The sequence below is a fragment of the Staurois parvus genome, unplaced genomic scaffold (genome assembly GCF_062004578.1).
Source record: "Staurois parvus isolate SC_StPar_1 unplaced genomic scaffold, SC_StPar_1.0 ptg000203l, whole genome shotgun sequence".
NCBI classification, from domain to species: Eukaryota; Metazoa; Chordata; class Amphibia; order Anura; family Ranidae; genus Staurois; species Staurois parvus.
The window spans coordinates 1,692,098-1,711,931 of NW_028317999.1; the positions used below are offsets into that span (position 1 = coordinate 1,692,098).

General features: G+C 40.4%; 1 protein-coding gene across 1 annotated transcript in view; it reads right to left on the reverse strand.

Moving 5' to 3' along the window:
• ASXL3 (ASXL transcriptional regulator 3) overlaps positions 1-19,834 on the reverse strand; it is a 105,336-nt gene that overhangs the window by 62,978 nt on the left and 22,524 nt on the right. The window contains exon 3 of the mRNA XM_089678351.1: positions 18,522-18,619. Coding sequence (XP_089534477.1) covers positions 18,522-18,619 — 98 coding nt within the window. The remainder of the gene's footprint in view (positions 1-18,521; positions 18,620-19,834) is intronic.

Consider the following 19,834-nt stretch of genomic DNA (forward strand, 5'->3'; position numbering starts at 1 on the left):
GGGAGACAGTACACGAGACAGTACAGTAACAATACAGTGCAATACACAAGGGTTCGAGGGCCCTGCTCCTTGGAGCTTACAATCTAGGAGGGAGGGGATAGTAGTACAGGAGGAAATAGCTGTGGAGGATGGAGTGGTAGGAAGAGTGGAGGAGATCGGCAATTAGGTGAGGACGGGGTAGGCTTCCCTGAAGAGATGGGTTTTCAGGGTGCGCCTAAAGGTGAGGAGGGTAGGTGACAGTCTGATGGATTGGGGTAGTGAGTTCCAGAGGATGGGGGAAGCCCTGGAAACATACTTCTGGATCCCCAATGTATATCTGAGCATACCCGTTGAAATAAGTGAAGCAATAAAGAGAGACAGACCTGATACTTCTGGCACAACTTGGACAAACCAATCATAACTGGACAAGTTTTTTTAAACAAATCTAGAAAATCAGGTAAGAATCATCTCATGCTTTGTCAAGCTGTAAAGCAGAACTGTTGGCAATCTTTGCATGACCACAGCTGAATTACAGAAAACAAACATTTCCATGAAAAAAATTACGGTTTGTGTGTTTACCAAGCCGTTTGATTACTTGTATAAAAACAAAAAACAGAACCAGCATAAGGCCAATCTTCCCCGATAGTATATCATAGTTGCATAAGCCTAAATAAGATAAAAATACTCTGACTCTAAGATCCCACAGGAACTTCAGTTATGTTACACTGTGTACAGTAAGTTGGCATTATGCAGTTGACAGAGTGAAACAAAGTGTACATACAGAAATCTCGTCCCCTATCCACCATTCACCAATTTAATGTTCTAAAATTTTTCCTGCTTCTTTTACCTTGAGTCATTCAAGGTTTAGAAGCATATTGTTCTTGAAAATATTACTTCCCCTTTTCATTCACTCAATAATTTAATATTCCAATTTCTGCCAATACAACAGCCCCCATGCCCAGTTCAACCACCGTGCTACTTAAAAGTGTTCCTGTGACCCTGCTTTTGTCATATTGTGATGTGTTTCCGTTGCATAGGCAGTGTGGGGAATATAAGAGAATATAGCATACGTTTTTAAGATTTTGAGGATGGTTGCTGTGTACTTCAATGAACACAAAGAAAAAGAATTTATGGTTAGTACAAAAATACACTTTTCTCTTACTTTCATTGAAGGACACAGCTGGAACTTTAGATCTTGACCAATGGAATGTCTCAAAGCAGTGTAAAATAAATGGTGAGATCCAACGGAGAAAACATAAATAATAGCATAAACAGGGACTACACAGTAAGGATACTCACACTGAAAAGCCTTGTGGTCAATGCTAGCGTCCTCTCATGAAGCAAAATTCATGAAGAATTTGGTAAAGGTGTGAACAGCAGCCAGATATGAAAAGGTAACCCCCTTGTAAACGTAAGTAACAGAGGCATGATAAAAAAAGCCCAGGAAGCACTCAAAGCTCTGGTCAGCAAGCAGGGATCTTCTACTGGACCCTGGCTTGCTCACCTCCTGGTGGGGAAATCCTGAGAACTACAACCTGGCACTAGCATGCAGCAAAACCGATCTCCACCATCAGGAGCGCTAGTGAACACTAATTACTGCTTTGACCCATGCCTTGGGAGCCCTTGTGTACTTAACTTGCTGGTTGGTGGGAGCCTCTCTACTACTATAGATACTGACCCCTGACTGTGACAGAATAATCTGCTCCAAACATGAAGACCGCTACAGCAACTGCTGTGGCTCCTTTCAGGCAGAAACTTACAGAGTTGCAAGAGTTTAGTGTTACAAAGAAAAAATGTTCCAAACTGGAAAGTGTAGTGAAACAGGAACAGGGCAACAGGAAGAAATCCACGCTCTGCAGAGACAACTACTGGGCTTACATTCCCAAGATGATGCTAATGCACGTATGCGTCTACCACTCAAGGTTAATATTGACTGCTGGCATAGAAAGGTTTCCCTAAGCAATAGCGCATTTATTTCCAAATGCAGTCCGCTGTATTTACTTTGAGAAAAAGAAGGTATTGTTTGTTATCAACCTCCTGACTGATGAACCCTTAGCTTGAGCCAAACCACATGTAAAACAAGACAGCGCAACTGAATAATTTTGAGACTGCGATGAATCAAGTTTTTGATGATTTCAACTGCACTACTGCCAAAGCAAAGTTGTATAGTTACCGCCAGGGTAGGGACTCTGTTGCAGAGTACACAGCTGAATTTCGACAGTGGATATCTCTTGAAACCCAACAGCGCAAAAACGTCAGAGCAGAGGCTCCCACCAACCAGCAGGATAAGTACATGAACAGGTCATCCAGGCAGATGATATGGGCTGACCCAAGGCACAAGGACTAAGCACTAACTGGTCTACACCTGAGCTCCTGAAATGGAAATTGGTTTTGCTGCGTGCTCAGGATTGCCCCACCAGGAAGTCACCAAGCTGGGGTCCAGTAGCAGATATAGCAGGTAGTGATCAAGCAGAAATGTAGTCAGTAAACATGCCAAAGGTTGGTAAAAAGTGGTTGCAGATAGAGATCAGCGGAAGCATAGTCGAGGAGCAAGCCAAAGGTCAGTAACAATTGGTAGTGAAGATACGGATGGCAGCAGGCGTTAAAAGAGCGAGATATTGGAAGAGTAGAATACAATAATCCGGAAAACAGGAAGTGCAGAAACATGGCTTAAATCCGTAAGTTCATGGGAGGAGTAAAGAGTTCAAGGTTCATCAGAAACAAGGAAAGACTGTTCAAGGGATCAGACAGGGAGCTGTCCAGCATCTCAGGTGGCATAAAGAGACCACAGACACCACAGAGGTTGCAGATTTAGATCTGGACTTTGACACTCTGTATGAAAGAAAAAAAACAGGAATTGAGTGGCCAGAGGGCACTGAAGACGGTAAAGGCAGAAATCTGACTCAAGGCCAGTAATTTATCCACTCCCCATTAGGGGTACACCAAGATCAGAGCAGCAAAGAACTTTCAAAGATAAAACTCCCCCTTGTGCAGGAAGGCTATTACTGACTGCACAGGCTCAATCTGATATTTGCGCACCTTCACTACAGAGTTTAGAGCCTTTAAACCTATACAAAAACAACAGTAGTAGCTAATGACTTTTTGAGGAACATATAGATACAAGGGAAACACTGCATGCATAAAAACCATGAATTTTATTACAACAGTCAATAAAACCCAAAAGACAAAACATACACTGAAAAATTAATTTAGTGTAAGAAATTATTTAGATCCAATACAATCCACATGAAGACTTGACCTGTTTCGATAGATCTTCTTCAGAAGTATATATGGATGATCAGCATGATGAAACTTATAATTATCATTGTATTAAAACCACAGATTCACTGGAATCCTACAGGTGGGTGTCATCTTTGGTGGAAGAGGGCAGGAATTTCTTGTATGACAAGGTATATACAAAAAGTGTTGAAGAGCCCTGGATTATAGTCATCTATAATCCAGTTACATGGACACATCAATTAGAAGATAAAGGCACAACACTATCTATACTTCAAACAATCTAAAGAGGGCTGGGGGCTTATCAACATCCTTTTGTCAAACCATTCTACATGTCTGAAGAATGGGCAACCAGAAACTAGAGGTCAGATGGATAAGGAAACATTTCCAAAATATCCTTTCCTTTACAACCAAGGTTCCAGTGCTCAGTCACCAAGCCTTTAAACCTAGAATATAAATTCCCTCTTTCTTCAGAACTTTGAATAGGTATGAATAAAACCCCCTAAATCTTTCAGATGAGGGTAATGGGACTATCACCTCTTAGGTGAGATGACCCTGAATGTAGGCCCACTAATTGGTGGGGGTAGAGAAAAAGACTAGCACCAAAAGCTCTGGAGGCCAGAGTGGAACACCAATTTTTAACTGGAAAAAAAATCACCTTGGGATTCTTGGATATTCGATCCAACTACCAACATTTGAGCCACAACAAGCAGTGGACAACAGCTAAGACAGCAGGCTAGAGATCAACTGATTCGTGTCACATGCATATTCAAGACCCTGAATCAGTTGGACTGCCAACTCTACATACACAAGAGAGACCTGCTTCAAAGCCAAACCTTGATGAAAAAGTTTAGTCAATTCAGTTAAGATGTAGATAACTATTGCAGAAGCAAGTACTAATCTAATCAGGGCTTAGCAAGAATAACTCTCTGTCTTCCTGTCCCATGGGATTCCTGTGCCAGGTTTGTAGCTGGCATCTCATTTTCACTACTGAAAAGGTCAGGCTCAGATCTGCCTCAACAGGGGGGATCAGGGTCTTCAGCAGCAGGTTTAGAAGACTTCTATGACAAGGCTCTCTCCATACTGAATACAAAGCCCTCCATAGTGGAAACAAGAGTGTAAAATGTCAAGGGTGGGTCTGAGGCTTCCAAAACCTCCTGCAAATAGACTTAGGGTGTGGTGAACACATGAAATGTAATACAGGTGGCAGTTTTCAGGTAGGGTAAAGCAAGCTGACCAGGATTACAGAGTTAGACAACCCACAACTAGGTAGGTAAAGGGTCTGACTCAAGTCTGGTGGTCAATTTAGCTCATAGTTGGCAGATTGTTTAGTTTCTGAAGAATACTTTTAAAGTGGAATTTCAATTTTACACCCAACTAGCCTTAAAACTGTCCCCCCCCACCTTACCTATTTTCAGGCTGCTCTGGTCTGGTCATGTGATCTGGCTCCCCTGTGTTAGCCATGGCTTCAAGGGAAAGGAAAGAGCGCCAACAACAGATGGGCCATTGAAGCCTATAGAGGATGTTACAACTCCTGGCTTTATTAGCTGTGTTTGGAGAGCTGCTGCTGGGTGACACAGTGGAGATCATGTGACCATACCAGAGCAGCATGAAAATAAGGAAGTATATACATCTTTCTCACACAGGTTAGTTAGAATAGGTGTAAAGAGGAAGGGAAGTGACAGTTTTAAGGCTAGTTAGGTGTAAGCATGAATTCCACTTTGATTGCATTTTTCATTACCAGTGAATCAAAATTGGATGAAATTGACTAAAAATTGCCACAGATATGACCAGATTAAGGTAAGAATTGCCTGAAGACTAGAAAATCTGTTCAGCTTGTCGAATGTGTTGAATTGCCAGTTAGGTAACAATAGCTATATCATGCTGTGTATCAAATTAGGAGTTGAAATTGTCAAGGTTCCAAAATGGTTAGTCTCAGGGCTACAGATAGGAATGACAAATATGTTTCTAGCATATAATCCATCTTTTATACTGTAATAATTTTACTTATCGCGATTGCCTGAAAACTTCATAGTGTACGCAAAAGATTTTTAAAAAAATGATAATAACAATGGTAATAATGCATAATATTAGTAGTAATAATGTACCAATGTAAATATAACCAAAACAGAAGATGTGACTTAATGATGTGAGACTGTTCCACACAATGGCAAGCTGATGCTCAACAGGCATTAATCAAAAATAAATATATCTTACACAAAATGGTAATATTTACAGGTACAATAAGAATTCCATCCAATGTGACAAATAATAAAGCAGTGTCAAATAATGACAAGCCCAGAGATACTATTCTATCTAAGGAGTTTATTTCGCGTTTCCAAGTATCTGCTCTCATATTTCAAGTCATAAAAAGCATAAATGACTTTGGCTTGTCACTTCTCTGCCATACCAATTCTTTGACAGTATTTCATATGACATATGAAGTCAAAGAAGCAGGAATTTGCTCTCAGTCAGTATCTCTGAGTGCTTACATTAAATGTGCTGGAAGAACACACATTGTTCTACAAAGTCTGTAGCTTCTGAGCAATTGCACAGCAGGGCCACTAGCAGCTATGCCTCAATTACACTTTAAAGTGCTGCAGAAATAAAATATACGGGCCATTTAAAGAGAAAATATAGTGAGTTTTTTGGCGAGTATACGTATACAGTATAATAGTGCTTGTAAAGTTTATTTGAATGTATTTATTGACAAGTTTTCATGTTTTTATATGCCTGTTTTTTTTCGTATACAGAGAGATTTGATCATTCCTACCTTAGTAGTTAACAGTATGTAAGAAAAGTTCAGTTACCACTTTCACTGAACAACTGCTAAAATACAACCAACAACAGGTCAAGCTCAAGACTATTCTTTCAATTACTCTGAACAGACAGCTAGCAATGCATGGAGAGGACACAAGTAAAGTATGATGAATAGTAATGATGAATGATAACATATATTAATGACAGACTATAAATTACATTAAGGCCCCTTTCAAATCAGCGGTGTCTCTTCATTCTCAAAAAATGATCCTAGACCGATCCCCTGCCTAGGTTGGATCAGAACTGTGTCTGCTTAGATTATTCCCCCATGACAAAATAATCCCATGCAATTCCTATGGGTGGGCAGATGTAAATGGACCCCTATTATCCCTTTTGCACCTGCCAATATCCATCCAACTCTGGTCTGGTCAGTAAAAACTGGCCCGAGCACAAAAACGTTTTCCATCCAATCCAACAGACCTGAGTGAACCTGGAGGTGGGCGGATACAAATCCATTTAAATTAATCCAACCATAAGAACATATTGCGGTCCGTTGAGATCCGTGTAATCACAGGTCAGAAAACGGACACACGGACCGCCTATGTGAATGGGCCCTGAGTAGTTCACATGTACATATCTTAAAATACATTAACTATTCCCTTAAATCAAAAACAAAGATGCTAGAAAAAAAATACATACATAATTATAAGGTGTTGCCAAAAGTAATAGGTGGGATAAATCCATTTAAAAAAATCACATCCACACAAATACTATTGTTTTTACTGAACTTCTGCAAGAGAATCTCTTAGCAGGTTATTCAACTTGTCTGTTACACAAGCAGGAAGATAACCTACTTCTCCTGACAGCCAGACCACGTATTAAACCAGTAACATCACTTTAGGTACTGGATATCTTAAGGTCAATAACTAAATGTATGTCAGTTCCAGCTTAACAGGGTACCAATAGGTTTTCCAAAACAAGCAGGCAGCCCTTGAACCTTTTTGGTCTTCTGTCAGCACTCAGCCATTTCACCAGCAGTAGGCTCTAAAGCAGAGGAAGCGAGAGAGAGAGAGAGAGAGAGAGAGAGAGAGAGTCCTGAGCATCAGTCAGCTCACATATAAAAGGTCTTGTGGATCGCTGAGATTAATTAATGAGGTCTGGTTACTAGGTAAGTTTGGACCTATGAATAGAGGCTTTTACCACTCAAAGCTCTACAAAGACTCCAGGGCTCCAGGACAGGTTTTATTATGATTCTGAGAAAACAAAAATAGGATTTTAGTACTTACTATAGCATTTTTTCCATGGAGTTCATTACCGTACACAGGATTCATTTATTCAAACAAATTTGGGTCACATGGCTGTAGGATACTGATAAAAAAAGTGGCCAGCCAGGTATAACCCCTCTCACTTCCTGCATGCTTCAATTTTGTGGAAAAGCAGCACTAGAAGTAGATCACAGACACAGAATGATGGAACCTATGTCTCTTGATGAACTCCAAAAAACAAATTTTATGGCAGGTACAAAAATCCTATTTTCTTTCTCATTCTTTAAGGGACATATGATTTGGTTATTCTGAGATAATTGGGATGGCCAAAATAATTCCAGCTGAGGGGTGGGCAACAGTAACAAAAAACAAAAACAGAAGGTCAGGTGACAGCCTCGCAAATCTGGGAAACAGTTGCCGATACAAAAAGCCAAAGATCTACTAAAGTGAACTTTAACAGGGCAGAGGGTGAAATCCAATCCTTAAAGTGTAAACTAAACCCACAACAGTAAAATCAGTCAACATATGCAGTAAAGAATGCTTGTTATACTCACTTTGAAACCTAAGGAGTTAATCCTCTGCATTGTGTAAAAAGGCTGTTTGATCCTGACTTCTCAGATCCTCCCCTTCTTCCAGTTTCCCCCTCTTATCTCCTGATAAGACATATTGTGTGGATTGCATATGCTCAGTTTGGTGTGTATTCCTAGAGAGGTTTTTTTTTTTTTGCTTGGGAGAGTGCATGTGATCAGCACAGGGCCAATCAGCACTGTCCAGACAGAGGTCAGGGGTCATGCATCCTCCTAGAGCAGAATGAAAACTCCTCCTACAAGCTTTAACCAGTGCTCTGCTGGACACTCTGCTGGCAGACTGCTCTAACTGCTGATGAGAAAAGGTATTTAGCAGTTTATATTTACTAAAATAATTGCATTTCCATGTTGTGCATACTGTGGGAGACCAGATATAGTGAATGCAGGGTCTTGGGTTTAGAAACACAACACTTTAAGACCAAAGGCTTGAACAATCAGCTATCTGAGAAGTGGTGGAGCAAGAAACGGATTTCTATTTATGAGGGAAATCAGGAAAAACAAAAAGAGAGTCAGTTAGTGGCTGACAGTTGAATCCACACAGCATGAACTGCATCCAGGCAGTAAGGGAACATTTTTTTGATCTACAGTACTGTAGATCAAAAAAATGTTCCCTTACTGCCTGGATGCAGTTTAAATCTTATGGAGTCACAGGGGGGTTGTACAGGAGGAACCAAATGAGTGATAGCTTGTACTGAAGTCTTGATCGATCAATGGGAGGCTAGCATCTTTTGAAACAAGATAACAAGGGCTGAGATTTGCCTCTTGATGGTACTCAAAAATGCTGATTCAGGCTAGATTGCAGAGAGGTAAGCATCCTTCCCAGCCTTCTATGTGCGATCTTGTGGGAGACAGACTTTCTAACCTTTTAAAAGCATGGAAATTGCTCCTTTCTGTCAAGACCTGGGCTTCACCAGCAAAGCTATTAAAGCCAGTGACCATGAAGCAGGGTGGTTAATCAATCTGCAAAGTGCACAGGGTGTCTTCCAGAAGTTTGGTCAGGTCAGAGTCCCATATCTGCCTGGGCCAGTTTAGTACTATGAATATTACCGGAATGCCCCCTATCTTGATCCTGTGGAGTAGATGAGGAAAGAGATATAGAGAAGAAAAAAAACTTAGATTAGACTATACTGTTCCCAATAATCCCCCAGAGGATCTCTGCATCTGCAGACAAATCTGTCCAGTTTTTTGTTGAATCTGGAGGCCAAGAGGTCCACAGCAGGCATCTCCCACCTGTAACACAGGTCCTGAAATATTGGGACCACATCCCATAGGTAGATGCTGCCAGCTGTAGTAATCTATATGTCAATAGTCCACTCCGGGAATGTGAATGGTGGACAGGGCTGTAACATGTAGTTTTGCCAGGACAAGAATCCTCTCTCTCTCTTTCACCACAGCAAAACTTCTGGTTCCTCCCTAATGATTGATGTAAACCATTGCTGTGGTTTTGTCAAACTGGAGCCTGATCAGATGACCCATCGGTATGGGTGTCCAGCAGTGCAGAGACAAATAAATCCCTCAGAGCTTCATAATGTTGATTAGGAGACGAGAATCCTCTAGAGACCAAATGCCCTGCACCAAAAATGTGTCTAGGACTCCTCTTCAGTCCTTAAAACTGTCACCTACTTTAGAATATTCCAAGACAGTGGGAGGAAAGATTTCTTAGACTCCAGAGTTATATTCCCTATCCACAAACCCAGAGATAAGCAGGTCTTCAGTATCAGGTGAGTCAGTTTGTCTAAAGACCAAACTGATTTGTCCCATGACAACAGAATGTTGTATTGTAGAGGTTTGGAGTGAAAATGAACAGATGGTAATGCCTCAAAGGATCCTGCCATCAAGCCTAGAATTCTCATGCAGAATTGTAAGACAGCTCCTGGACTATAGTGACTCATTGTGGGAGCTGTCTGAGTATCTTAAGTTGTCATAAGCTATGAGGCATAGATATTCCAAGCAGTGCAATGAGAAGTTTCGGAATCCAACCTTTTTAAGATTTAGAATATCCTCATCAAACAAAATGGTCAGAATTTGTGCTTACTGTTCCTTTAGAAGAGATTGTCCAGGTATCCTAAAACTGATCAAATGGTAGAGCTAAACACTGGCAGTGTTGATCACCCACAGCAAAACAGAGGTAGCTCTGATGTGCTGGAAAGATGGGGACATGAAAGTATACAACCTTGCGGTCCACACAAGGTAGTAAGAATCCATGATGGAAGAAGGCTATGACAGACCCTGTGGATTCCATGAAAATGATTTGCACATGAATGAAGACATTTAAAGCCTTCAAAGCCAAGATGGAATGGAAGCATTCTTTTGGTTTTGGAACAGTGAAAAGGGTGGGATAAAAACTTTAAAACATTTCTACTGTTGGAACAATGGCAATGATTCTTTGGTTCAAAAGACCTGTAAGAACAGCATGGTGGACTGCTACCGTGTGTGGAGACACAGGCAAAATGTGGGGCAGAGGCAGGCATCTGTAACTCTAGCTTGTAGCCCTTGAAAACCACATCCTGTACCCAAACATCTGAAATGCTTTTTAATCAAGTGTCCACAAAGGCCACAAGACGTACTTCCACTTTAGAAAAGGACTTTGGGTCCGGACTTGGAGGTGGAAGCCTGGTAGTAACGAAATAAACTCTTTCTTGCTTCAGAAGGAGAGGAGTCTTGTCAGTTTATTAGTTAGCTTTCTTCACCTTGGAAAAATTAGTACTTTTACCCCTCAGCGACAGTTTATGAGGGTATCCAAAGTAGCACCATAGAGACATTCACAATCAAAACTTATGCACAGCAAGCATTTTTTTTTTTTAACATTGCTTTTCCGCAGACCATCATTTCAGTGAAAGAGTTCTCCAGACATTCACACATAGAAAACTAATTTGAGAAATGAGACAATATCAACTAATCATTCTATGCAACAGTGTAGGGGGGCCGAAGGCATAAACTCTAAGCGTTCCACATATCAAGGGTCAGCAAGGATAGTAGCTGCATCCTTGAAATAAATTTAGTCCATTCCCCTAAGGTTTGACATACTGACATCAGGTTGCAAAGCAGAACCTGCTAGAGAGAACAACAATGTGGAAAGGGTTTTCAAACGTTTGTTAACATGATCCCTTTAACATTGATGCCTCTTCAACAGGTATGTTCATTGTTTTATTAAGGCAGGATATGGCCAGAATCCACAGTGGGAACAGCCCTCTTCATAATAAATGCCTCTTTAAATGGCCACTGGTCTGTAAATGTTTGGTTTTAGTAATGAGTTCATCACGAGTTTTCCCATCTCCAGACAGAACTTTCCAGTGTACTAGAAAAATGTATAGTTTTGGCGAATCTCAGGGATCCCAGACTAACAACAGCTCTATTAAAAGCTGTAGGTTGTTGATCCATTTTTAAGGTGGTGTGCACCGCCTCAATAAGAACTAATAAAGGATCTTTAGTTTGGAGCTATGGCAGCTACCTGTGGCTCCTTAGCACAAAACCATCTATCAAGGATTTACAAGCCTCTTTGTCAGAAACAGCCTCTGCAGCAGAAGGCTCAGGCCACTACAACTGCAAGTACTGTATGTCAGACCAGGATTCTGAAGGAGAAGGCACAGAAGTATGCCTACAGACTCTGGGTTCCAAGTCAGAAATTTTGCCCTATAAAATCCAGCATAGCAGCAGAGAACTAACCCTGAGGAGAGGGCCACACCCAGTGGAGCTAAGAAAATCTCTGAGGAATGTAAGGAATCAAGCAGAGGACAATGATCTAGGCTGTCAAGTCCCTGAAACCGTTAGTCTGTCCTGAGCTGGGGAGACCAGATGCAACAGGAATTGCTTGGGATCCAACATGTTGAACTACTTAATAGAAACTTAACTGAAAAAACCTTGGCTGCTCAGAATGCAGCTGCTTAAAGTAGCAAAAGTTGAAATTACTGTAGGTGCCCAGGTCACTGCATGCGGCAGCAAAAACTGAGGTGAAACAGAGTGACTCTTGAAAACAGGAGCAGTAGTGAGAAGATACTTCCTGACAGTGAAGAGGCAGGAAAAAAAGCATGTACTGCATGCCTGTAATACTGCGTCTAGTGATGCAGCACTTTATTCCACAGCATATTAACCTTTTCCATAGAAACTAATAGAAAAGGGGGGTATTAATGGCTCAATGGTCCAGCAAACGCCACAAGCAGAGCCCAGTGCCTAAAGGCCTTTTTTCAGGCAAGCCTGGAATCTTTGGTCCGACGTACAGCTTTCAAAGCTATGGCGGAGGAAACACCAATACGAATAGATGTATAAAGAGTACAGCAATATGTAGATGAAGTCTTGACTGAAGAAAAAAAAACACAATTTAGAAAAAAAATACATCTTCCTAACACAGCAACAAAACTGCAGTATGCTGAGAGGGAGGGAAAGGGGTTATACCTGACTGGCCACTGTTTTTGTTTGCCAGGGTTGAAAAACCTTCTTTAGGCAGCAGTATAACCCCTTGGAATAACTGAATCCTGTGTCCCTAATGAAGGAAAATTAAAGCTTGTTTTCTGCATATACGTAAGACACACACCCTGGAGCCCCTCATCATGTATAAGTGAGAAATGTAAGTAAATATAGACCATTCACAAGCCTGCCAGCCAGTGCCTTACACCTTATAGACAGCTGTCACAGGAGATTATACGATTTGGAGCTACTCTCATTTTCTCTTCCATTGATTGAAGGGCATAGCTGAGATCTTGATCTCTGAGCACTGTGTTATATCACCACCTTCAGGTGTAGGACACTAGGCAAAAATAAAAAAACAAAAAGCACAGCCTACTGGCCCCTGACAGTAGACACAGACTGATCTGCTTGCTCTTCCTCTTCTGCTCTGACAGATCAAGCTGCATTCCTGTTTTACTCATTGTTCTGGATGGCCTAGGGCACGTGTCAAAAACAAGGCCCGTAGGCCGAATCCAACCCACCAGGCCATTTCATCACAGCACCCCCTCACCTCCGCCTCCCCTGGTATCAGCATTCAGCAGACTCCTGAATCCAGCAGCTGACTCCAGCCCTCCTCTGGTCCTCCTCCCTTCGCCTCCAGCTTCTTCCCAGCAGCAGCACAAGGTTAGGGGGTGCACGGTGATGTAAAGGGGGGTGAGGAACGCTTGACTTCTGATGGTGGAAGTTTATGACATCTGATGCAAAAGGGGGGGGGTGTGCTATGGATATCTAGTCTTGCAGATACAACTGGCCCTTGAGGACAACCATATGCTGATGATGGAATTGAGTTGGACACCCTTGGCTTGGTGGACTATGGTATTTCAACCTGACAATCTGCTGGTGGATGTGTCATGGTGTGGCCCTGCTTGCATCTAGATTTTCAGTCCCTGTACCATTTTGTTTCTCTTCCTTGTGGTCTGACTTAATGACTTTGCCGCTGTTGCCTTGGCCATGTATGCAAAGGGTTTTCTCTGAAATGGTAGTTCCTGCACTCAAATATTAGATAGTCTACCTCCATTTGGTCCACCATCGCACATAACCGCATTTTTGCCTGTTGCAATGTAAATAGCTTTGTCCCAGGAATATCTCAATGGGTAGGGATCTTTACCTGTGTGCTGCTCATGTTGTTCCATGAGGTTTGCAGCATGGTGCTTGAGTCCCTACAAGTTCTGCTAGCCTTCGATTCATGTTAAAGTTTTATTTTTTTTTTTCATAAGGGTTATCCTATGCAGTTTGTTCTGTACTCCCTTCTATGGCTTTGTTAGATTTGAATTTAGTTCTTCTGGGGTCTCTGCTCCTTTGAATCTTTGAAGTATATTCTTCCCTGTGCATTGATTCTCGTGGGTTGCAACTTGGTAGCCAACACCCTCCCCTCCTGTTGACTTTAGTTTATGACCAGTTCTTGGATACTGCTTTCGACCAGCTGAGCTGCCTTTAGCAGATGGGTGGATTGGCCACCTTTAGCAGATGCTTCTATAGTGTGCTTTTGTTTTGTGGCATTACAACCTAATGGTCAGAGACCAAGACCTCAGCTGTACCCTTCAATGAACTAAAAAAAAAATAAATTTACAGCAAGTACAAAAATCCTATTTTTCATAGCAGCATTTGAAAGTACAGATGGAATCAGCTTAGGGTGATGATAGCGTCACTTACACTGAGAAATAAAAAGCCAGCCTGATAGCTTGTATATGACATTACAGTGTACTTTATTATTTTCATAGCAATCAGCTGAGTAATATAGGCAACGTTTATTATCGAGTGAAGCTTCTGTATTCGTGGTACACTCCATGTTCTATTACTAATGTTAAAGTCTATACATGGTAGTCTTACAGTAATCTGTAGAGACATTAAGACAAGGAAATGACCTGGTGATTTCTGTAAATATTCAGATGATGAGAGTTCTAAATCTGGCCAGATATTTTTTATCCAATTGACTGTTCACTCTGACAGTTGTAATAAACTGGATGTCAAAAGCAATACAAATTGTAAATTGTCTGCACCCAGTTAATCACTTTTATTGACAAGTTAGTCATCTGCTGTTGTGCAGTTTGATTATTTGTTTTTTTGTGACAGGAAATTAAAGAAAAAGTGCTTCTTTTCAGTTAAAATTGACTCAACGATGCTTGGACAAACATTATTCTGAACAATGGATTAGCCTAAAAAAACAGAATTGTCCAACATCTGACTGTTTTGATCTTCAACTCAGTCCTGGAAAATCTGTCAAAAAGGGTTAACAGTGGTGAAAATGATCCATATTAGATGGATTAAAGGATCAGCACAATAGCGATATGGCCAGTATTACATAGAAACACTAAATGAACCAAAATGTAACTCATACAACTTGACATTCATTCTCAAGAAGAAACCAGTTTGGTAAAGCAGACATCCATCTATAGCACATACTCTGGATTTGACTTTAACAAGTACTCTCATACATGACATGCTGTATGTGCCCAGTCTCAAAGGAAAGCATAGCATATTATGTATGCGGTCAGCTTGACCTAACTAACTGGTTAACTGCATGTCAATGTCAGACTTTGTGAAAAAACAAAAAAACAAAAACAGATTTCATTCCTGTAAAAGCTCCATGTTCTTAGGGGTACCTAGTCTCCGGAAGCTTCATGCTTGATCTGTGTACACAGTACAAAATAAAACGGATTGAAGTAATGTAGAATCTCCAATTTTTATCTATGGAGTGTATGCCATCTAGAAGCTCTTTGCTCATTCTGAGCTATGGCCAACTTTCAGAAACATTATGCTCTGTCTAAACTGTGTCCAACCCTCAGAAGCTCCATGCTCTGTGATATGTAAACTGGGTGAAATAAAAGGAGTATGGTGCTGTAAAAGGTCCATGCTCTATCTGGGATGTGCCCAGCCTCTATAAGCTCTATGCTCCATCAGAGGTGTGCCCAGCTTCCAGAAATATAATGCTCTTGTTAAAGTGTGCCCAATCTCCAGAGGCTCCATGCTCTGAGAAGTGTAAACTGTACAACACAAAACAGAGATTTCAGTGCTGTATAAATTGCATTCTTTATCCGAGGTGTGGCCAGTGTACAGAAGCTCCATGCATTACCTGAGGTTTAGTTAACATCCAAAAGCTCTGTGCTGGTTCTGTTCACCACACAGAACAACTCTCACTATTAACAATATAAATGCTTGGGATTTAGCAACTATTTTTTTACACTGGCCTAAATTACAGGAACTATAGTACAGGGTATCACAAAAATTCAGGTTAATATGCTGCAAATCATGATATATAAAATGAGGCTCAAAAACAGTTCCCCAATACAGTTTTTTCAAAACAGTCCTTTTTTCCTTTTTGATTTCTCCCATTTTTTAGAAGAACCATTTCAAAGAGAGTTAGAGCTCTGCTATGGTACATCACCCCCAAGGTCCTCTCTTCTGGACTCCCCAGAAAGCCAACACTTATTCATCTGTCTATTATATTACTGCTCCAGTGCTCCAACTAAATGTCAGCAGCTATGCTTAAGCCTGTGTAGTTGTACTGTGGCTCATGAATACATCTTGTGCAAATGCAGCCAAAATAACTGAAAGGTAATAGGAAATCGCAACGCAAGTGTTTAACCTTTAGTAGTAGATGGGGAAGCTTCTCTCAGAACCTCTGCACAAGTCAGGCTTACTTTTCTCTCCAAGGGAGCTATTGCTGTTCCCTCCTGACCAACATCTCTAGCACGAATGGCTTGGTACCTGTGCTGTTGGCATATGCAGGAACCACACTACTTTTAACACTGACTGCTTGGCACCTGTTAGCCAATCACCATCAACCAGAACAATGCCAAAAGCATAATACCTTTTATTTCCATCTTATTTGGTTACTGTAAAAGGCCCCCACTCTGCTATGCATATGTGCACCTCAAATCAAATGTGCACGCAGACCTGCTAGGTGCTGCAACAGATGGGTGGCTGCTTGAGTGAGCCAGGTAAAGTGTCAACAAAAAAAGACTAACACCACACAAGATATGTCCTGTTAGCTAAACCTAATTTGGCCAGAATACCACAGGCCTACATTTATTGAGTATGTCTAATCTGAAGCATTTTTAAATATCTAGATATAATACAGGGGCTTAATACACAAAGCAGTAATCTGATCAGATGTCATTATTATATAGAGATCCTAGATAATAACTCCCCTGGGTCAGAAAACTGCAACTGTATTTAAACTTCAGTCCTACTCTAGATAACACACTTTGGATAAGACATATTACAGTGCTGTCATAAAATACCTCCATCATGTACAAAACCATGTACAGCAACATCTTGGGAATTTACATCAGTGGTCAAGCACACACTGGCCGATATTTACAGACTATAAAATATGTATAAGCTTTTAAATATTGCTTGTGAAAGTCCAGCCATGTAAGTGTAAACTCCCTATGAATAACAAGCACCTGTATCATAATTGCTGGATGCCAAATGAGATCTGCCAGCAGGCTGTAAAAAGTTAATGGCAATTCAACAATCATTTTTATGCTTATATTTAGAGAAAGGTCTTGGCACCATGAGGGTTCTGACAACCAAATTAAATGTACAAACAAATATAGCCATGACAGAGCATGCTGCCAGCGAGCAGGTATGGCCTCTACATACCTTTTGTAAAAGCTACTTCAATTCCCAGAATACGGAACTATATAGACTACATGGAGGAAGTGTTCAGACTAAAACATAGCAATTGTGCAAATTTCAACAAGGGTTTTCTTTAACCAATTCAATACCGTGCAATTTTACACCTTCCTGCCCAGGCCAGTTTTCAGGTTTCAGCGCTCTCACACTTTGAATGACAATTGCGCGGTCATACAACACTGTACCCAAACTAAAATTTTATTATTTTCTTCACACAACTAGAGCTTTCTTTTGGTGGTATTTAATCACCGCTGGGGTTTCTATTTTTTGCTAAATTAACAAAAAAAGACCGCAAATTGTGAAAAAAACACGTTTTTCTTTGTATCTGTGATAAAAGTTTGCAAATAAATAATTGTTCTTCATAAATTTAGGCCAAGATGTATTCTACTACATGTCTTTGCTGAAAATAACCCAAATTAGGAAGTATTTTTTAGTTTGTAGGAAAGTTATAGAGTTCACAAACTATTGTATAGATCTGAATATTGATCAATCCTGAAGTACTGACAGCCAATCTAATTTCTTGAGGTCCAAGAATGTCAGAACAGTACAGATATCCCCCAAATGACCCCTTTTTGCAGAGTATACAGTCCCACGTACTTCATAAGAGGCATGGCGAGTTTTTTGAAGTTGTAATTTTTTTGTCATAATTTTTCTGAAAATGAAAAAATTAAAAAAATTAGTTTCACTATTTTTTTTTTACATATTGTCCCCAGTGCAGTACAGTGTCATCATATAACTGGCATGGCGGTGATCAGGGACACTGACTGGTGACAGTATGAAAAAAATATATATTTTTTTATTTTTTATTAAATTTTTTTTTTTTTTTTTTAAGATTTTTTTTTTCATATTTCACTATGACCAAAGTAGTACAATGTTACCATAGTAACATTGTACTACTTTGGGGAAGTGATCAGTATTTTGTTTTTTTACACAATTTGCTTATAGCAAAGAATTACTTTGCTATAAGCAAGCATTTACCCGAATGACATCGATTCATTCAGGGTTTTTTTTTTTTTTTGTGCTTAGCTGTGATTTGGCCACAGCTAATCACATGACATGTGCATGTGATTAGCTGTGACCATTCACAGCTAGACACTAGTATACAATGGATGGCATGAATGAAGCCATCCACTGTATACAACTGTCATGTGACCTGCTGTGATTGGTCACAGCAGGTCACATGGAACCGGCAAAGGGGGCCGATACTCAGATCTGTCATCGGCCGTGTCCGAGGTACACGGCCGGTGACAGATCGTGCCGCTGCGCGGCTCTGCAGGAGCGCGATCTGCGCATGTGCGGGAGGACGCCATATGGCATCCACCCGGAACGCTGATGACATTTGCCAGCCACCATTCAGCCATAGGGCGGGCAGCAAATGGTTAAGGATACATATTATTTGCACAGCTGATTTACAATTACCATTAAAAAGGCATTATCAGGGTTTATTGGCTATAGAAAATCAAACCTGGCAGTGCTGACCATGAATCACTCATCAACTGCTTATGTTTCAAAGTGATCAGGAATTACCTTTCATGCATAGAGCCTACAAAACAGGGTTCACAATGAAAGCTGGGTTTCTGTACAAATTCAGGTGTTAAAATGTACCTACCTGCTTAAGGGCCTTTTTAGTATGCTGCTGAAAGGAAGACACTAGCTTGCTTTGCACTCGGTTGGAAGATGCTTCTTCAGTGACTTGCTTGAGGCACACTGCACATAAAATAAAGCATGGAAGTAATTTTTAAAAAAGACATTATATTTAAAAAACATTAAACAATTTAAAATATTATAGAATGATACAAGAAAGAAAATATTTAAAATCTATTGTATTATTTTTAATAAGATGTTATATACGAGATGTGTTAGCAAGACATTCACTATCACTACAGCTGAGCTCCACGGGAGCAGCTAAATACATAGTACATGTGAACTATTTTACATGGTATATGTGAACTATTTTAGATGTCAAGGGATTTGTAAATTTGTTCAGCCATTCTAGTGATCTTGTCAGACAGCTGTCCTGATTGTGATTGCTGTGCAGACTATGCAGTAGTTGATGATTGTACGTGATTTAGGACCCACCACCCTCAGTCTGTGACTGGACAGGTATAGAGGCATTCAGGTTTTCTACCCAGCTGTAAAGCAGGGAGGAGCGGCACAGGAACACTGCTAATGTGAGTATACCCAGTGATAGAAAGTGATAGTGTCTCTTTAATAAGCAATACACTGATAAGGTCATCACTCCACTAACAACGTGCAGAAAGCATATGGTTATAGATGGGCAGCTCAGGGCAATGCAGTAAACACCTGATTATCCCCTTGTGCTGGATTTCCCCAACTCCTAGTCTGAGTGCTGTTTAGGGTGTGACAGGTGGGTGTTCAGGTTCAGATTCAGTACAGATTCAGGTACATATCAAGGTGACAGATTCAGGTACACATGCAAGTTGAATGACTGAATCAAATTATGTTTCAAGTAACTTCCTTGAGTTTATCTTTAAAAACAAAAGCTACTTTGAAGGAAATATTCCAGGGAGCTTTAAAAAAAAAAAAAAACAAACAGAAGAAAAAAAAACAAGTGCGTACCATAGAACATGATTATCTTTATTACATACATTATGTAATACATTCATCTGCATTACATTTTGTCATTATATAGATATAAAAATACCATTTGTATTGCAACTCATGGCCTGTGGGAACCAGCATTTTTATCCAGCTGAATGGGTTTATATATTATTTATATAATATTGTTTTACATCCAGATTCACAATTTGTAAATAGGAAATAATCTCAGGAATGTTATTTTTTTGTTTATATGTATTATTCCTAATCTTAGGACACTGTTGTGGCATACATTATAACCAGCACTAACTACTGCAAACCTGACTTCAACTCAAATCACATGATTTTCACTGGCTCTGTCCA